The 13,789-nt window shown below is 39.9% G+C and overlaps 1 protein-coding gene across 1 annotated transcript in view; it reads left to right on the top strand.

The window, feature by feature from the left end:
• CYFIP1 (cytoplasmic FMR1 interacting protein 1) overlaps positions 1–13,789 on the top strand; it is a 228,458-nt gene that overhangs the window by 129,920 nt on the left and 84,749 nt on the right. Inside the window, exon 21 of the mRNA XM_042783094.1 lies at positions 3,269–3,468. Within this exon, the coding sequence (XP_042639028.1) occupies positions 3,269–3,468 (200 nt within the window). The remainder of the gene's footprint in view (positions 1–3,268; positions 3,469–13,789) is intronic.

Genomic DNA, 13,789 nt, shown 5'->3' with positions numbered 1-13,789 from the left:
ACAACCTCGCCAGCATTTGTTATTTTCTGTCTTGTTGAACTTTGCTACTAGTGCTGGAGCAAGATGGTATCTCATTGTTGTTTTGATTTGCATTTTAAAACACATAAAAAATTAATTTTTTATAAAGCTAAAATAGTAAATGTCTGTTATGGCCTACTTGGTTCAAGAAAATGTATTTCAATCAGCATATCTTCATGCAGCTCTCATAAAACCTAATGTTTTTACATTAGTTGCTATCAGGTTGGTGCTAACTTGTGGAGACTGTGCACACCTGAACAACATGCTGCTCGGTCCTGTTCTGATCCCTTGATCAGTTGTTGCTCAGATCATTGTGATTCAGAGTTTTAATTGACTGATTTTTGGAAGTAGATTTCTTCCTAGTCTATCTTAGTCTGGAACTATTCAACATCATAGCTACATGCAGGCCTCCATTGATGGATAGTAGCTGTATGTATAAGGTACATTGTCTGGGAACTGAACCCAGTCTCCCCCATGGAAGATGAGAATTCTGCCACTCAATAACCACTGACTTCAAACCTAACATAAGCAGACAAAAAGTAGTTTTAACATAGAATGTGTTAATTTAGAGACAGCTTAGTGTTCATTAGACTTTCCTATCACCAAGAATCACCAGAAGGTGTGCTTTTGAGCTCTTCCCCTGGATGTTCTGATGCACTTGGTCTGGGATAAACCCAAAAAATTCCACTGACATTGAGTTGATTCTGACTCATAGTGATGCTGTAGTACAGAGCTAAACTTCCCCATAGGGTTTCCAAGGCTGTTAACCTTTACAGAAGCATACTGCCTCATCTTTCTCTCATGGAACAGCTGATGGATTTGAACCACTAACCTGTTGGTTATCGGCCAAGTGCCTCAACCATTGCACCACCAGAGCCCCTTCTGGTCTGGGAATTCTCATTGTTTTCAAGTTCACTAGGCCGTTCTTGTTACATGTGAACTTTGAGGCCTATCTGTCTGGCTTACCATCTCCTTTGGCACATAGGAAACTTGAATTCAGTGTGTCATATTTTCCCAGGGTCTTCTGGCTTCTCTGCAGCCTAGTAGAGACCCACCTGTCTCCTTGATGGCATGTGTTCTATCCCTGAGCAATGGGGGTATGCATCATTTTCATTCCCTATTCATATGGTCCTTTGGGGGGTCATTTGTGGGCCTTGTTCTGCCCCATCCTTACCCAGGCCCTATAAGTGTATCATGACCAGGTGTGACCTCAAAAGTAATATTTACACAAATGTAATATTTCAGTGTATCTCAGTGAGCCTCAGTGGGTTGCCCATAAGCCTACCCAGCCCACCTCTTTGTATGGTTGCGCAGTGCAGTAGGTGTATAGTGAGCTGTATGTGCAACATGCCGGGATTGTCTTTGGGCCTGAGTCTAAGCTGACTGTCTTGCTCACAAACTTGAATGGAAAAGAAAATCTAGGGCTCAGACAGATGGCCTGGGAGCCCCCATGGAGAAACATAACTCCATGGCCGGGAGAGTGGTTCCTCAGCCTGACCACTGTACCAGCTTCCAAGTGTAAATGTTGCCCCTGTGCTAGAGCAAGAGGACAAGCAGTTTGGGATGAAAGGCAGTGTCAAATTATTTATTTTGAGAACTAATTCCAGGCCATTCATTTATTCTTTCATGTAAAGCTTTAAGCATAATTGTCTAAATTCAGGAGGGGTAAGAATCAGGATCAGCAGAAAGTTAGTTTCTGTGAGGTGGAGGTCAGACATACCTCAGCTTTCCAACTTCTGCACCATTTCAGATACCAGCCAGTTCTCCCTTGGCACTCTACTAGGTTTGATAATTTGTTACAGTGGCAACACAGAAGTCACAGACTATGTTCATAGCTTTGTAGTTTATTAGGGAAATAACAAGCTGTAACTCAGATCAGGTTCTACAAGAAGTAACAAAAACAATTCAGAAGACAAGATGCAATTTATCAACCAGAACAGCTTTATAGGATAGCTCTTGGACCAGAAATGCTCACTGCTAGGATAGTTCTTCATCAAGACCTCAGATAATTCACTGTAGCTGACTAGTTCATCTCATACCCAGTAATAGGAGGTTCAGGATCACTCTGGTCCCAACTGACTCTCTCTCTGAACTTAGCTTTTAGCTGCCAGCTTCCTTAGCTATAGCTTTCTTTCTTTATTTCTTTTTTTTTTTTTAACCAGGCTGGGGAGGGGCTTCTGTGTCCCAAAGAGCACACTCCTAGTTCCTGCCAACCAAAAAGCTTTGAGAAACTCTGATTTCAGTATTCCATATGCACTAGTCCTCATCAGTTACAAGGTGGGGCTTCCCTCACCAGACCAGAGGTCAGCCAATTCTCAATTACCTGTGAGATGTTAGTCAACTCCGGTCTTACACAAAAGTAATATTTTCTGCAGGCAGAGACCAGCTCCTCTCCTGAGCAAAACCAACAAATTTTCTAGGGCAGAAAGCAACTTGGAGATTTTCTAAGTTGCTTCTCTAAAGATAGGGCAAAGGGTTTAGGGAAAAAAAATCCTAAACTGTTTTTCAAAGAACCAAGGCTAAAGGCCACATAAAGGAACTCATTCCACCACAAAATTATATGTTGAGGTACCCTGCACAGGGGCTTCGATAGGTAAGGGGGCAAAAGGGTATGTAAGCTCTAGGGAACAGACCAATACAATTCAGAGACTGGTATGAATATTTGTGAGTTGCTGCGTCTCAAGGCTACGAGGAGAGGCAGAGTAGGCCAAGTAGCAGGCCTCCCAGAGAAAGAGTGGTACCAGGGCAAGGATGTTGAGAGGAGCTTGGAATGTGGGCACACTGAGGGGTAGGGAAGAGGTGCTGTGACAGCTTGAGCATGTTGTGAGGTGAGGGTATGGCCCATTGGGGCTGCTTTGTTGGAGTGGACTCCTCTTCTGTGGGAGGGTAATAGGCAGTACAGAGATGGCTGCTGTGAAGAAAGGATAACAGCCCAGATGAGACAGCCAAGGGCTGGCTGCCAGGGAGGTGTGATGAATTCAGGTATAAGAAGTAAGCTAGTTCACCTAATGTAACCTTGTCCTGTGTACTCTTGGCATAGGCCTGCAGACAAACCAGTTCCATCATTATGCCTCTCAGTGCCATCCCCTATCCACAGCCAGCATCTGAATGTGCCCCCACCATGCACCCATGAGGGCACTGTCTCTGCCTGTGCAGGAGGCTGGAGCTGTGCCATTGGACCTCAACAAACCCTCTTTTTGCCCTCTGCATCAGCTCTGTTCTCAAACCTCTGTCTCCTTTGGTGCTTTAGGAGTTGGATGGCCTCTTAGAAATAAACCGCATGACTCACAAGCTGCTGAGCAAGTACCTGACACTGGACAGCTTTGATGCCATGTTCCGTGAAGCCAATCACAATGTGTCAGCCCCCTATGGAAGAATCACTCTCCATGTCTTCTGGGAGCTTAACTATGACTTCCTGCCCAATTACTGCTATAACGGCTCCACTAACCGGTGAGTATTGCCTGCTTTTTTCCTCTCCTCTGGATTGCTTGTGGAGTGTTCTGGATGCCTCTGCCAGAGAATATATAAAAGGAAGATCTCAAGGAGCCAGCTTTGTCCATAGGCTTCCCCATATTCAGAACGCCATTGTCTCCTTCCTATTATTTCTCCTGTCCAGGAGATGCAAGCCCTCATTAACTCTTCTGTTTGCAAGTCTAGCTCTGGGTAGCCCTGGGAGTGCTTGGCTATGGCTTTATATGAGAGATTGAGTAACCAAGCTGGAGCTGGAACCTGGGCAGGTGGACCCACAGTCCCTGTCTCTAGGTTGAAACTTCAAATCTCTCCACAGTTTAAGTCTGAAATTGGAATATGCTAGATAACTCTGACTTTATGTGCTTCCATATTGAAATGTTTGGGGCTGGAGGGTAGACCCATTGGTTAATCATCCTCCCCACCCACATAGCGTTTTACTGTTACGTTTAAAACACAGAGCACTGACAATTTTATGTGGTCCTGAATCCCAGGGTGGCCCTATTATGGCCACTGTGAAATGGGTGATGATTTGTCTAGCTGAAGTTCATTCTCTGATCATGGCTCCCTCTCCCTGTGAGCACATGACAGAGACATGGAAGGGTATATGACATGCCTTAGGCCTGCCACAGACACTAGCAGCTGTGAACAGGGGTGGAACACTGCCTGAAGATAGACGTGTGAAAGGTGGGAGTATATGTGAGTGTGTGTGTGTGTGTGGTATGTATGAGTGTGTAGTGTTTCTGAGAGTGTGATTGATTTGTGTGAGTGTGTGATTACATGTGTGAGTATATGATTACATGTTTGAGTGTGTGTGTATTGTGTGTATTTCTGTGAGTGGTTTGTGTGAGTGAGAGTGTATGAGTGAGCATGTATGTATATGTGGTTTATGTGAGTGTTCATGAGTGTCTACGAGTGAGTTGTGTGAATATGGGTGATGTGAGCATGTGAATGTGTATGAGCATGATTGTGAGTGAGTGTGAATGTGAGCATATGAATGTGTGAGCATGTGAGTGACTGCATGTGAGTAAGGTGTGAATGTGAACATGTCAGTTGGTGTGATTATGAGTGTCTGTCAGGTATGTATATGTGTTGTGTGTATGAGTGTGTTTTAGATTTTGTGGTGTGTGTTAACATGAGTGATGTGTATAAATGAGCAAGCAGGGTGTATGAGTAAATGTGTGAGCATGTGAATGTTATTTGTATGACTGAATGAAGATATGTAGTGTGAGCATGTGTGAGATGTGTGTAGCATATGAGTGTGTGAGCTTGTGAGAGTGTGTGACATGTAAGCATGTGTGCTTTAAAGTGAGTTTGAATGTTTGGTTATGTGTGGTAGTGTGTGGGGGTGTGATGTATGAAGAGATAATGTGAATGTGTATGAGTACGTGAGTGAGAATGTGTGTGATGCTTGAGCATGTGAGTTAAATTGTGTGAATGTGAGTGTGGTGGGCATGAGTTTGTCATTTTGTGAGTGAACGTGTAGGTAAGCATGTGTATGTATCTTGTTTATTAGTGGAGTACAAGTATGTAAGTGAATGTCTTGTTTAAGCATTGAGCGTATGCAGCTGATTTGCAAGTAACTATCATTCAAACAAAATTCAGTGTTTTTTAAAACATAACAAAATCCAGATACTCAATAATGTAACATTTATAATGTTCAGCATCTAGTCAAGAATTAATAGATATTCCAAGAAGCAGAAAAATATGACTCATAACTAAGAGTAAAAACAGTCAAAGAAAAAAGACACAGAAATGACAGAGTTGATGGAATAAGCAAACAAAGATGTTAAAGCAGCAATTATAAGTACACTCAAGCATTCAGAGGAAAAACATGAAGGGAAATTGACAATCTATATATAAAGGATTCAAATGGAACTAATGATTAAAAATACAGTTTTTGAAATGAAAAAGTCATTGAATATGTTGAGTATCAGGTATACTTTGGAAGTCTGTATACTGAGTTAAATAATACCAGCCAAAATTCATATCCTTCCTGGGACCTCAGAATGTGATCTTATTTGAGAACAGGGCCATTGTAGGTGTAATTAGTTAAGTTTAAAATAAGGTCATATTGGAGCAAAGTGAGCTCCTAATCCAGTATGACTGATGTCTTTATTATAAGAAAAGACACAGGCCAGGGAGAACACTATAGATTGTAGTGATGTATTATAAGTCAAGGATTGCTGGCAACACCAGAAGCTGAGAGAAAGGCAAGTGGCATCTTCTGAACAAGGGCATTCAGAGAGTGCATGGCCCTGCCAATACCTTGATTTTAGACTTCTAGTCTCCAGAACTATGAGACAATAAATTTCTGTTGCTTTAAGCTACCTAGTTCATAGTACTGTTTTTCTGACAGTGCTAGGAAAGGAATACAATCAATAAATTTGAAGGTAAAAATAATAGAAATTAACTGAAGCATGGAAAGGAGAAAAGAATGGGTAAAAAAAAGTGACCAGAGCTTCAGTTAACTGGAAAAATATTAAGTGTTCAAATGTGTCTGTGATTAGAGTCCTAGAAAAGGGGTGAGGGTGAGCAGAAAAGAATATTTGAAATATTAATGGTCTATAAGATTCCACATTTGATGTAAACTAAATACCTATAGATCCAAAAGCTCAATGAACTCTGGAGCCGGTTAAACACAAAGGAAAGCTATACCAACGTACCTCATAATTATATAGTTAAAAACTCAAACCACTATGCCAAAAGAGCTCTTTATAGTTAAGAAGCAGTATTAAAAAGTCTTAAAAGCAGCCAAAGAGGGGGAAAGATTACATGTAAGAAAAGTTAAGTGACATGAGAGTTCTTATGAGAAACAGTACAAGCTAAAAGACAGTGGAACACAACTTTAAAATGTTGAAGGAAAAACACTCAGTCTAAGATTTTTTATCCAGTGTAAGTACCTTTTGGAAATGAGGACAAAATAGACATATTCAGACAAACAGACACTGAGAGAATTCATTGCCAGCAAAGCTGCAGTATAAGAAAGGTTAAAGGACATTCTTTAAGCTAAAAGAATATGATACCTGGTACAAATTTTACTCAGCACAAAGGAATAAAGAGCACCTGAAATGGTAAATATGTGAATAATATAAAAGATATTTTTCTTCAATTTTTAAAAATTCTTTAAAGATAATTTACTGTTACAGTGGTTTATATCAATATTTAGAAGAAAGTGTGATAACAGGCAAAGGAGGAGTGAGGGAAATGGAAGTATACTAATGTAAGGTTCTTATATATAACCAAACCAAACTCACTGTCGTGAAGTTGAATCTGACTCTTAGTGACCCCTCCTTGGGTTTCCGAGGCAGTATCATTGCGGAAGTAGATTGTCCATCCTTCCTTCCAAAGAGTGGCTAGTGGGTTTGAACCACCAGCCTTCTGGTTAGCAGTCAAATGCCTTAGGCACTATGCTACCAGAGCTCCTTTTTGTATGTGAAGTGGTACATTATTTGAAGACAGGCTGTGATAAATTAAAAATGCATATTATAAACCATAGAATAATCATTTAAAAAGAACAAAAATCTGTTGCTGTAGATTTGATTCTGACCCACAGCTATCTTGTAGGACAGAATAGAACTGCCCCATAGATTGTTTCTAAGGCTGTAATCTTTACAGAAGCAGATTGCCAAATCTTTCTCCCATGGAGCAGCTAGTGGTTTTAAAATGCCTACCTTTTGTGTAGCAGCTAAGTGCCTAACTACTGCACCATCATTCCTCTAAAAATTAAACTTAGAATTACTATATGATCTGGAAATACCACTCCTAGGTATATAACCAAAAGACTTGAAAATGGGGACTCAAACAGATACGTGTATACAAATGTTCATTGCAGCTTTATTTACTATAGGTAAATAGTAGACAAAACCGAAGTGTCCCTTATGAATGAATACATAAAATGTGGTATATCCATACAGTGAAATATTATTCAACCATAAGGAGAAATGAAGTTCTGATTCATGCTATGACATGGATGAACCTTGAAAACATTACTGAGTGCTGTAAGTCAGACACAAAGAGATAAATACTGTATGACCCCACTTATCTGAAATACTTAAAATAGGCAAATATAAAGAGATAAAAAAGCCCATTAGTGGTTACCAGGGACTGGGAATGAGGGCAGTGGAGTTAATACTTAAAGGCCACTGAGTTTCTGTTTAAACCAGTTGCCGTGAAGTCAATTCTGACTCATGATGTTTTAGGGTTTTTCATGTGTTTTAGAGTAGAAGTGTGCTCCATAGTATATCAGTGGCTGTGATTTAATAAACGTAGATGACCAGGACAGGACCTTCTTCTGAGGTGCCTCTGTTGTTGTTGTTGTTGTTGTTGTTGTTGTTGTTGTTATGTGCCGTCGAGTCGGCCCCGACTCATAGCGACCCCTCCTTGGGTTTCTGAGGCATTATTACTACGGAAGTAGGATTGCCCAACCTTCCTTCCGAGGAGTGGCTGGTGGGTTTGAACCGCCAGCCTTCTGGTTAGCAGTCAAGTGCTTTAGCCACTCTGCTACCAGAGCTCCTAAGAGATGCCTCTAGGTGGATTCAAACAACCAACCTTTTAGTTAGTAGCCAAATACTTAACCATTTTGTACCACCCACAGATTCATAGTTTCTATTTAGGGAGATTAAAAACATTTGAAAAAGGACAGTAGTGATAATTGCACAATCTGGTGAATGTAATTACTGTCACTGTTTATATTTAAAAGTGGTTAAAATGGCAAATGTTATATGTATTTTTCTATAATAGAAAAAGTAATTAGAGGAAGAACTTTGGTAAGATGGAAGAGTAGTAAGATAAGCAACACAGACCCTCTTCAAAAGAGAAAAGAAAAACCAGTTGACAGATACATAGAAGATAATCCTGGAGCCCTGAGCTTTCAAAGGAACTATACAGAAGTGGATTAGGAACCAACTAGTGAGAAAACCTGAAGGAAAACAGTAATTACAGAGATGGAGCTACGGACTGTCAGGTACTCCGATGGGATCAACAGCCTGAATAGTTGCAAGTGGTGTTGGGATCTGAGAAGTGACTAAAAAAGATCAGCCCTGGTCACCAAGAGCTGCAGGGATGACTGCACTGGTGGCCTATGACTAGGAAGGGGAACAACAAGGTGGGAGACAACCTGAGCTGTTGACTTTCTCCTGTCCAGAGGACGCAGCCATTTTGATTGTTTACAAGCAGTGGCCATTTTGGATATTTAAAATGACCGAGGGCGCAGCCATTTTGAATCTTTACAAGCGGTGTCCCTTTTGGATATTTAAAGTGACTGAGGGCACAGCTATTTTGAATCTTTACAAGTGGCAATCATTTTGGATTTTAAAGTGATAGCATCCTCATTCGGATTCCAAGGACCTAGGAATAGGCTCTGTTCGCCAAAGGCGGCAGGGACATACAAGAGGCTGACAACAGGAAAGGAGGCAAGTGGTAAGTGTATAAGTGCTGCCCACTAGCAAATAGAGAAGCATAGCACAGTACCCTCCTTGTGTAGATAACATACAAACAAAGCAGAGAAGAAAAAAAAACAAGTCACTTCCACACACAGTCACCAATTAAATATACACAAAAATGTCACAATGCCTCAGAGACAACAGAGCATCACAGTCCATACAAAGAAGCAAGATAAAGCAGGAGACAAAGGGACCAGGATACGAACCCAAAACACATCCCTGAGGAAGACGCAGCATTGGAACTCCTTGATGGGGAATTCAAAGGAATTGTATTTAGGTATCTTTAATTGAGAGATCAAGGAGAAAACAGAGAAAACCCTAGAACAATTTTGAAAGACAATACAAGAACAAAATGACAAAATCAATCAAAAATTAGAAACGATACAAAATCTACACACAGAAATCCAGAAGATTAATATTTAATTTTCAGAAATAGATAACATATTGAATGGGCAAAGGAGCAAAATTGAATCAATGGAAGACAGAATTGGGGAGATTGAAGGCAAAATACCTGAACACTTCTTTGGAAAGGGATAAATCAGGAAAAAAGACAAAATGAAGAAAGCCTAAGATTCATGGGGGATACCATCAAAAGGAATAAGCTACTTGCAATCGGAATTCCAGAACATGAAGAGACTAATACAATCACAGATAAAATTGTCAAAGATTTGTTGGAAGATAATTTTCCTGGTATGAAGAAAGATGAAAATATATCCATTCAGGAAGTCCAGTGAACCCCAAACAGGATAGACCCCAAAAGAAAATCACCTAGACATATCATCATCAAACTTTCCAAAACCAAAGACAAAGAGAATCATGAGAGCAGCATGGGAAAAATGAAAAGTTGCCTACAAGGGGCAACCAATAAGACGAAGCTAGGATTTCTGAAGAGAAACCATGCAGGTGAGAAGACAATGGGATGATATATATAAAACACTGAAGGAGAAAAATTTGCAACCAAGAATTATGTACCCAGCAAAACTGTCCCTCAAATATGATGGTGAAATTAGGGCATTTCCAGATAGGCAGAAATTGAGGGAATTTGTTGAAACAAGACCAACCTTATGAGAGACGCTAAAGGGAGTCCTTCTGACAGAGAAGCAACAACAGCCAACAACAACTGACCATTAGCACACATGATGATATAACCCAGCTATGGAAGTATCCAAAGTAAATAGGCCTATGGGATTGTAAACCAGGAACCAGAGACATCAATTGACAAATGAGGACAACTACAAACCAAAGAAAGGGAAAAAACTATGTCATTACAGAGCTTCTAGATGGTAGGGAAGTCAAGGCAACTACAAGATAGAATGGACTTCTCTAAATTTGGGAAGAAAACTATGAATCACATGGTAACCCCAAGGAAAAATGATAAACCTTCACATCAAAAAAGAGGACCAGTATAAATGTTTGCCAAGTACTAAAACAATAGCAATGAAGTAAGTAATAACACGATTCATGAACAGAACAAGCTCAGCATAGAAAGTTATATGGAACAAAATCGACACCATGAGAAAGCACATAACAAAAATGACAGCAACAAATTCATATTTGCCGACAATGGCATATCTGGCAAGGGACTTATCTCTAAGATTTATAACAGAAGAGTGGATGATCAAACTATGGTACATACACATAATGGAATGCTATGAAGTATGAAAGAATAATGTACAGTCTGCAAAACATTGCATAATATGGATGAAGTTGGAGGACATTATGCTGAGTGAAATAAGTCAATCACAGAAGGACAATTATAGTATTAGTTCGTTGTTGTGGCGGGTCAAGGAAAGGTTTATCTATGGAGGGAAACTTTCTTTGTTGGTTGCTAGGGTTGGGAGGGGAGAGGAGGGAACACTGTAAAAAAATGCATTGACCCATGTCACTTTGTTGTTGTTGTTTGCCGTCTAGTCGGCCCCGACTCATAGCGACCCCTCCTTGGGTTTCCGAGGCAGTATCACTACGGAAGTAGGATCGCCCAACCTCACTTTAGTTTTGTGCATTTCACTGTACATAAGTACATTGCCCAACCATCCTTCTGAGGAGTGGCTGATGGATTTGAACTGCCAGCTTCTTGTTAGCAGTCTAATGCCTTAGGCACTACAGATATGTTAAAAAGGAATAAAAACAATAGATAAGCTAGAAAGAACTACTAAAAAATACCAAGGCAATCCAAAGATAGGACCTTTGGTGGAACTGTGATCATAGCATTGAGCTGCTAACCAAATGGTCAGTGGTTCATGCAAAAGATGAAGTAGTCTGTTTCTATAAAGATTAACAAATATCCTTGGAAACCCCGTGGGACAGTGTACTCTGTCCTGTAGGGTCACTATGAATCAGAATCCACTTGATGGCAGTGAGTTTTTGTTTTTATAACCAAAAGTGGGAAAAATGAAAAAAGAAAGAACATTTAGACATAAAATTTAATGGAATAGAATAAGAGGCCAGGGTTAGACCTACACATAAATGGCTAATTAATACTTGACAAACATAGGAATATAATTTAATAAGGAAAGAAAAGTCATTTCAGTAGAGGATGTTGGAACAATTGGTTATCTTGATGGAAAAAATAGAGATCCTTGACCCAAATGATAGTATTTTCAGTTGCCTCATATGCATGGGACAGCTGAATAATGAATAAAGAAGTCTAAAGAAAAATTGATACATTTGAATTATGGTGCTGATGAAGAATATTAAATAAACCATGGACTGCCAGAAGAACAAACAAATCTATCTTGGAAGAAGTACAGCCAGAACACTGCTTAGAAACTAGGTTGGTGAGACTTTATCTCATGTGTTTTGAACAGATTATCAGAAAGAATCAACTCTTGGGGAAGAACATCGTGCTTGGTAAAGTAGAGGATCAGCAAAAATTAGAAAGACCCTTAGTGAGATGGATTGACACACGGGCTTTAACCGTGGACTAAAACATAGCAGTGATAGTGAGGATAGCACAGGGCTAGTATTTCATTCTGTTGTGCTGATTACTAAGGGCTACTGTGAATTGGCACCAACTCGACAGCACTGAACAACAACAACGACATGGAAGAATAAGTAAACTGTGGTACATACTGCACGTTATACACAAAACTCAGCTTGAAATGCATTGTAAATGAATAAATTAGATGCTAAAACTATAAATCTTTTAGAAGAATATATACAAGAAAATATTAATGAATTTGGAGGGTAGGCAAAGATTTCCTTGGTCACAAAAATTACTCATCACAAAAGAAAATAATAAATTAGACTTCTACAAAATTATAAATATCAATTCTTTAAAATATTAAGAAAATCAAGAAGCTAGCCACAGATTTGTAGAATATATTTGCAGTACATGCATCTGGCAAAGAACTTATATCTGAAATATACAAAGAACTTTTTCCCTTTTTAAAATGGGCAAAAGATTTGAATAGACACCTCAGAGTAGAAGATTTGTAAGTGGCCAGAATGCAAATTAAAAGTTTCTAAATCAGTAATAGTCACAGAAGTGTAAATTCAGCCTATAATAAGACATCATTACACACTCATTATTGTGGTTGTTAGTTGCTGTTAAGTCAGTTCCAACTCACAGTGACCCCATGTGTGCAGAGTAGAAATGCTCCCTAGGGTTTCCAAGGCAATGACCTTTTAAAAGTAGATTTCCAGGTCTGTCTTTGAGGTGCCTTGGGGTGAGTTCAAACTAGAATAGCTAAAATTAAACTGATAATTTTAAGTGTTGACAAAAATGTGGAACAATGGGAAAGTTCATGTATTTTTTATTAAGAAGATAAAATGCTAGAACCACTTAGGGAAATGTTTGGTAGGTTTTTTTTTTTTTTTTTCTTTAAGAAAAATATTAGAGAGAGACCAGCAAGATGGTGGACTAGGCGGAAAGACTGCACAGACCCACTTCAACAAAGAAGAGGGAAACCAATTAACACAGATACAGAAGATAATCCTGGACCCGTGAGCCTTGAAGGGAAGGATATAGAAGTGGACTAAACCCCAACTAGCAAAAGAATTTGCATGAAAATACTAAAAAAGGAGACATACAGAGCTGCGGTCAGGCAGCGATCATGAACGATCCTGATGGCACAGACAGCTTGTAGATTCCCGAGTGGTGGTAGGAATTAAGAATTAACCAAAAACTTAGCCCTGCTAGCCAGGGACTGCACAGCGGACAGTGCATGGTGGCTGGGGAATAAACGGACAAGGTGAAGAGAAAGGCAGGCTGAGCTGTGGACTTTTTGCCAGTCCGTAGGGCGCCACCATTTTGAAGGATTAAAAGCATCGTGACTATTTCGGATAATTAAAGAGGCAGCACTCTGGCAGATTTCTGGGGCTTAAGAACACGCTCTGCTTTCCAGCAACCCCAAAGACACTCTGGACACGCAAGTCTGGAAAGTATTTTTTTGATGGTTATTCAGTTGTAATTTGTGTCTAACTGAGTGGGAGACAACAACAGTCTCCATAAGACACAACTACAACCACACCTCCTGCAACTTCACTTATGGAGCGAGAGCCACTACTGCCTTCTCCACCAATGGGCCAATGATAAAAAACCACCAAGAAGAGCCTGAATCACCCTTGGCTGCTCTTCACAAACAGTTAACAGAAATCTAAATACTATACCACCACGATGCCTCGGAGACAACAGACTATAACAGTCCACACAAAGAAGCAGGACAAAATGGTAGAAACAAGGGAGCAGGATACAGACCCAGAACACATTCCCGTGGAAGAAGCAGCATTGGAACTCTCTGATAAGGAATTCAAAAGAATTATCTTTAGGTGTCTTCAAAGGATTGAGAGACAGACCAAAGAAAACACAGAAAAAACCTTAGAAGAATTTTGGAAGAAAATACAAGAACAAAATAAAT

The sequence above is a fragment of the Orycteropus afer genome, unplaced genomic scaffold, assembly GCF_000298275.1.
Source record: "Orycteropus afer afer isolate SDZICR_OR568_19922 unplaced genomic scaffold, OryAfe1.0 scaffold00656, whole genome shotgun sequence".
NCBI classification, from domain to species: Eukaryota; Metazoa; Chordata; class Mammalia; order Tubulidentata; family Orycteropodidae; genus Orycteropus; species Orycteropus afer.
This window is presented reverse-complemented; position numbering and strand designations above follow the sequence as displayed.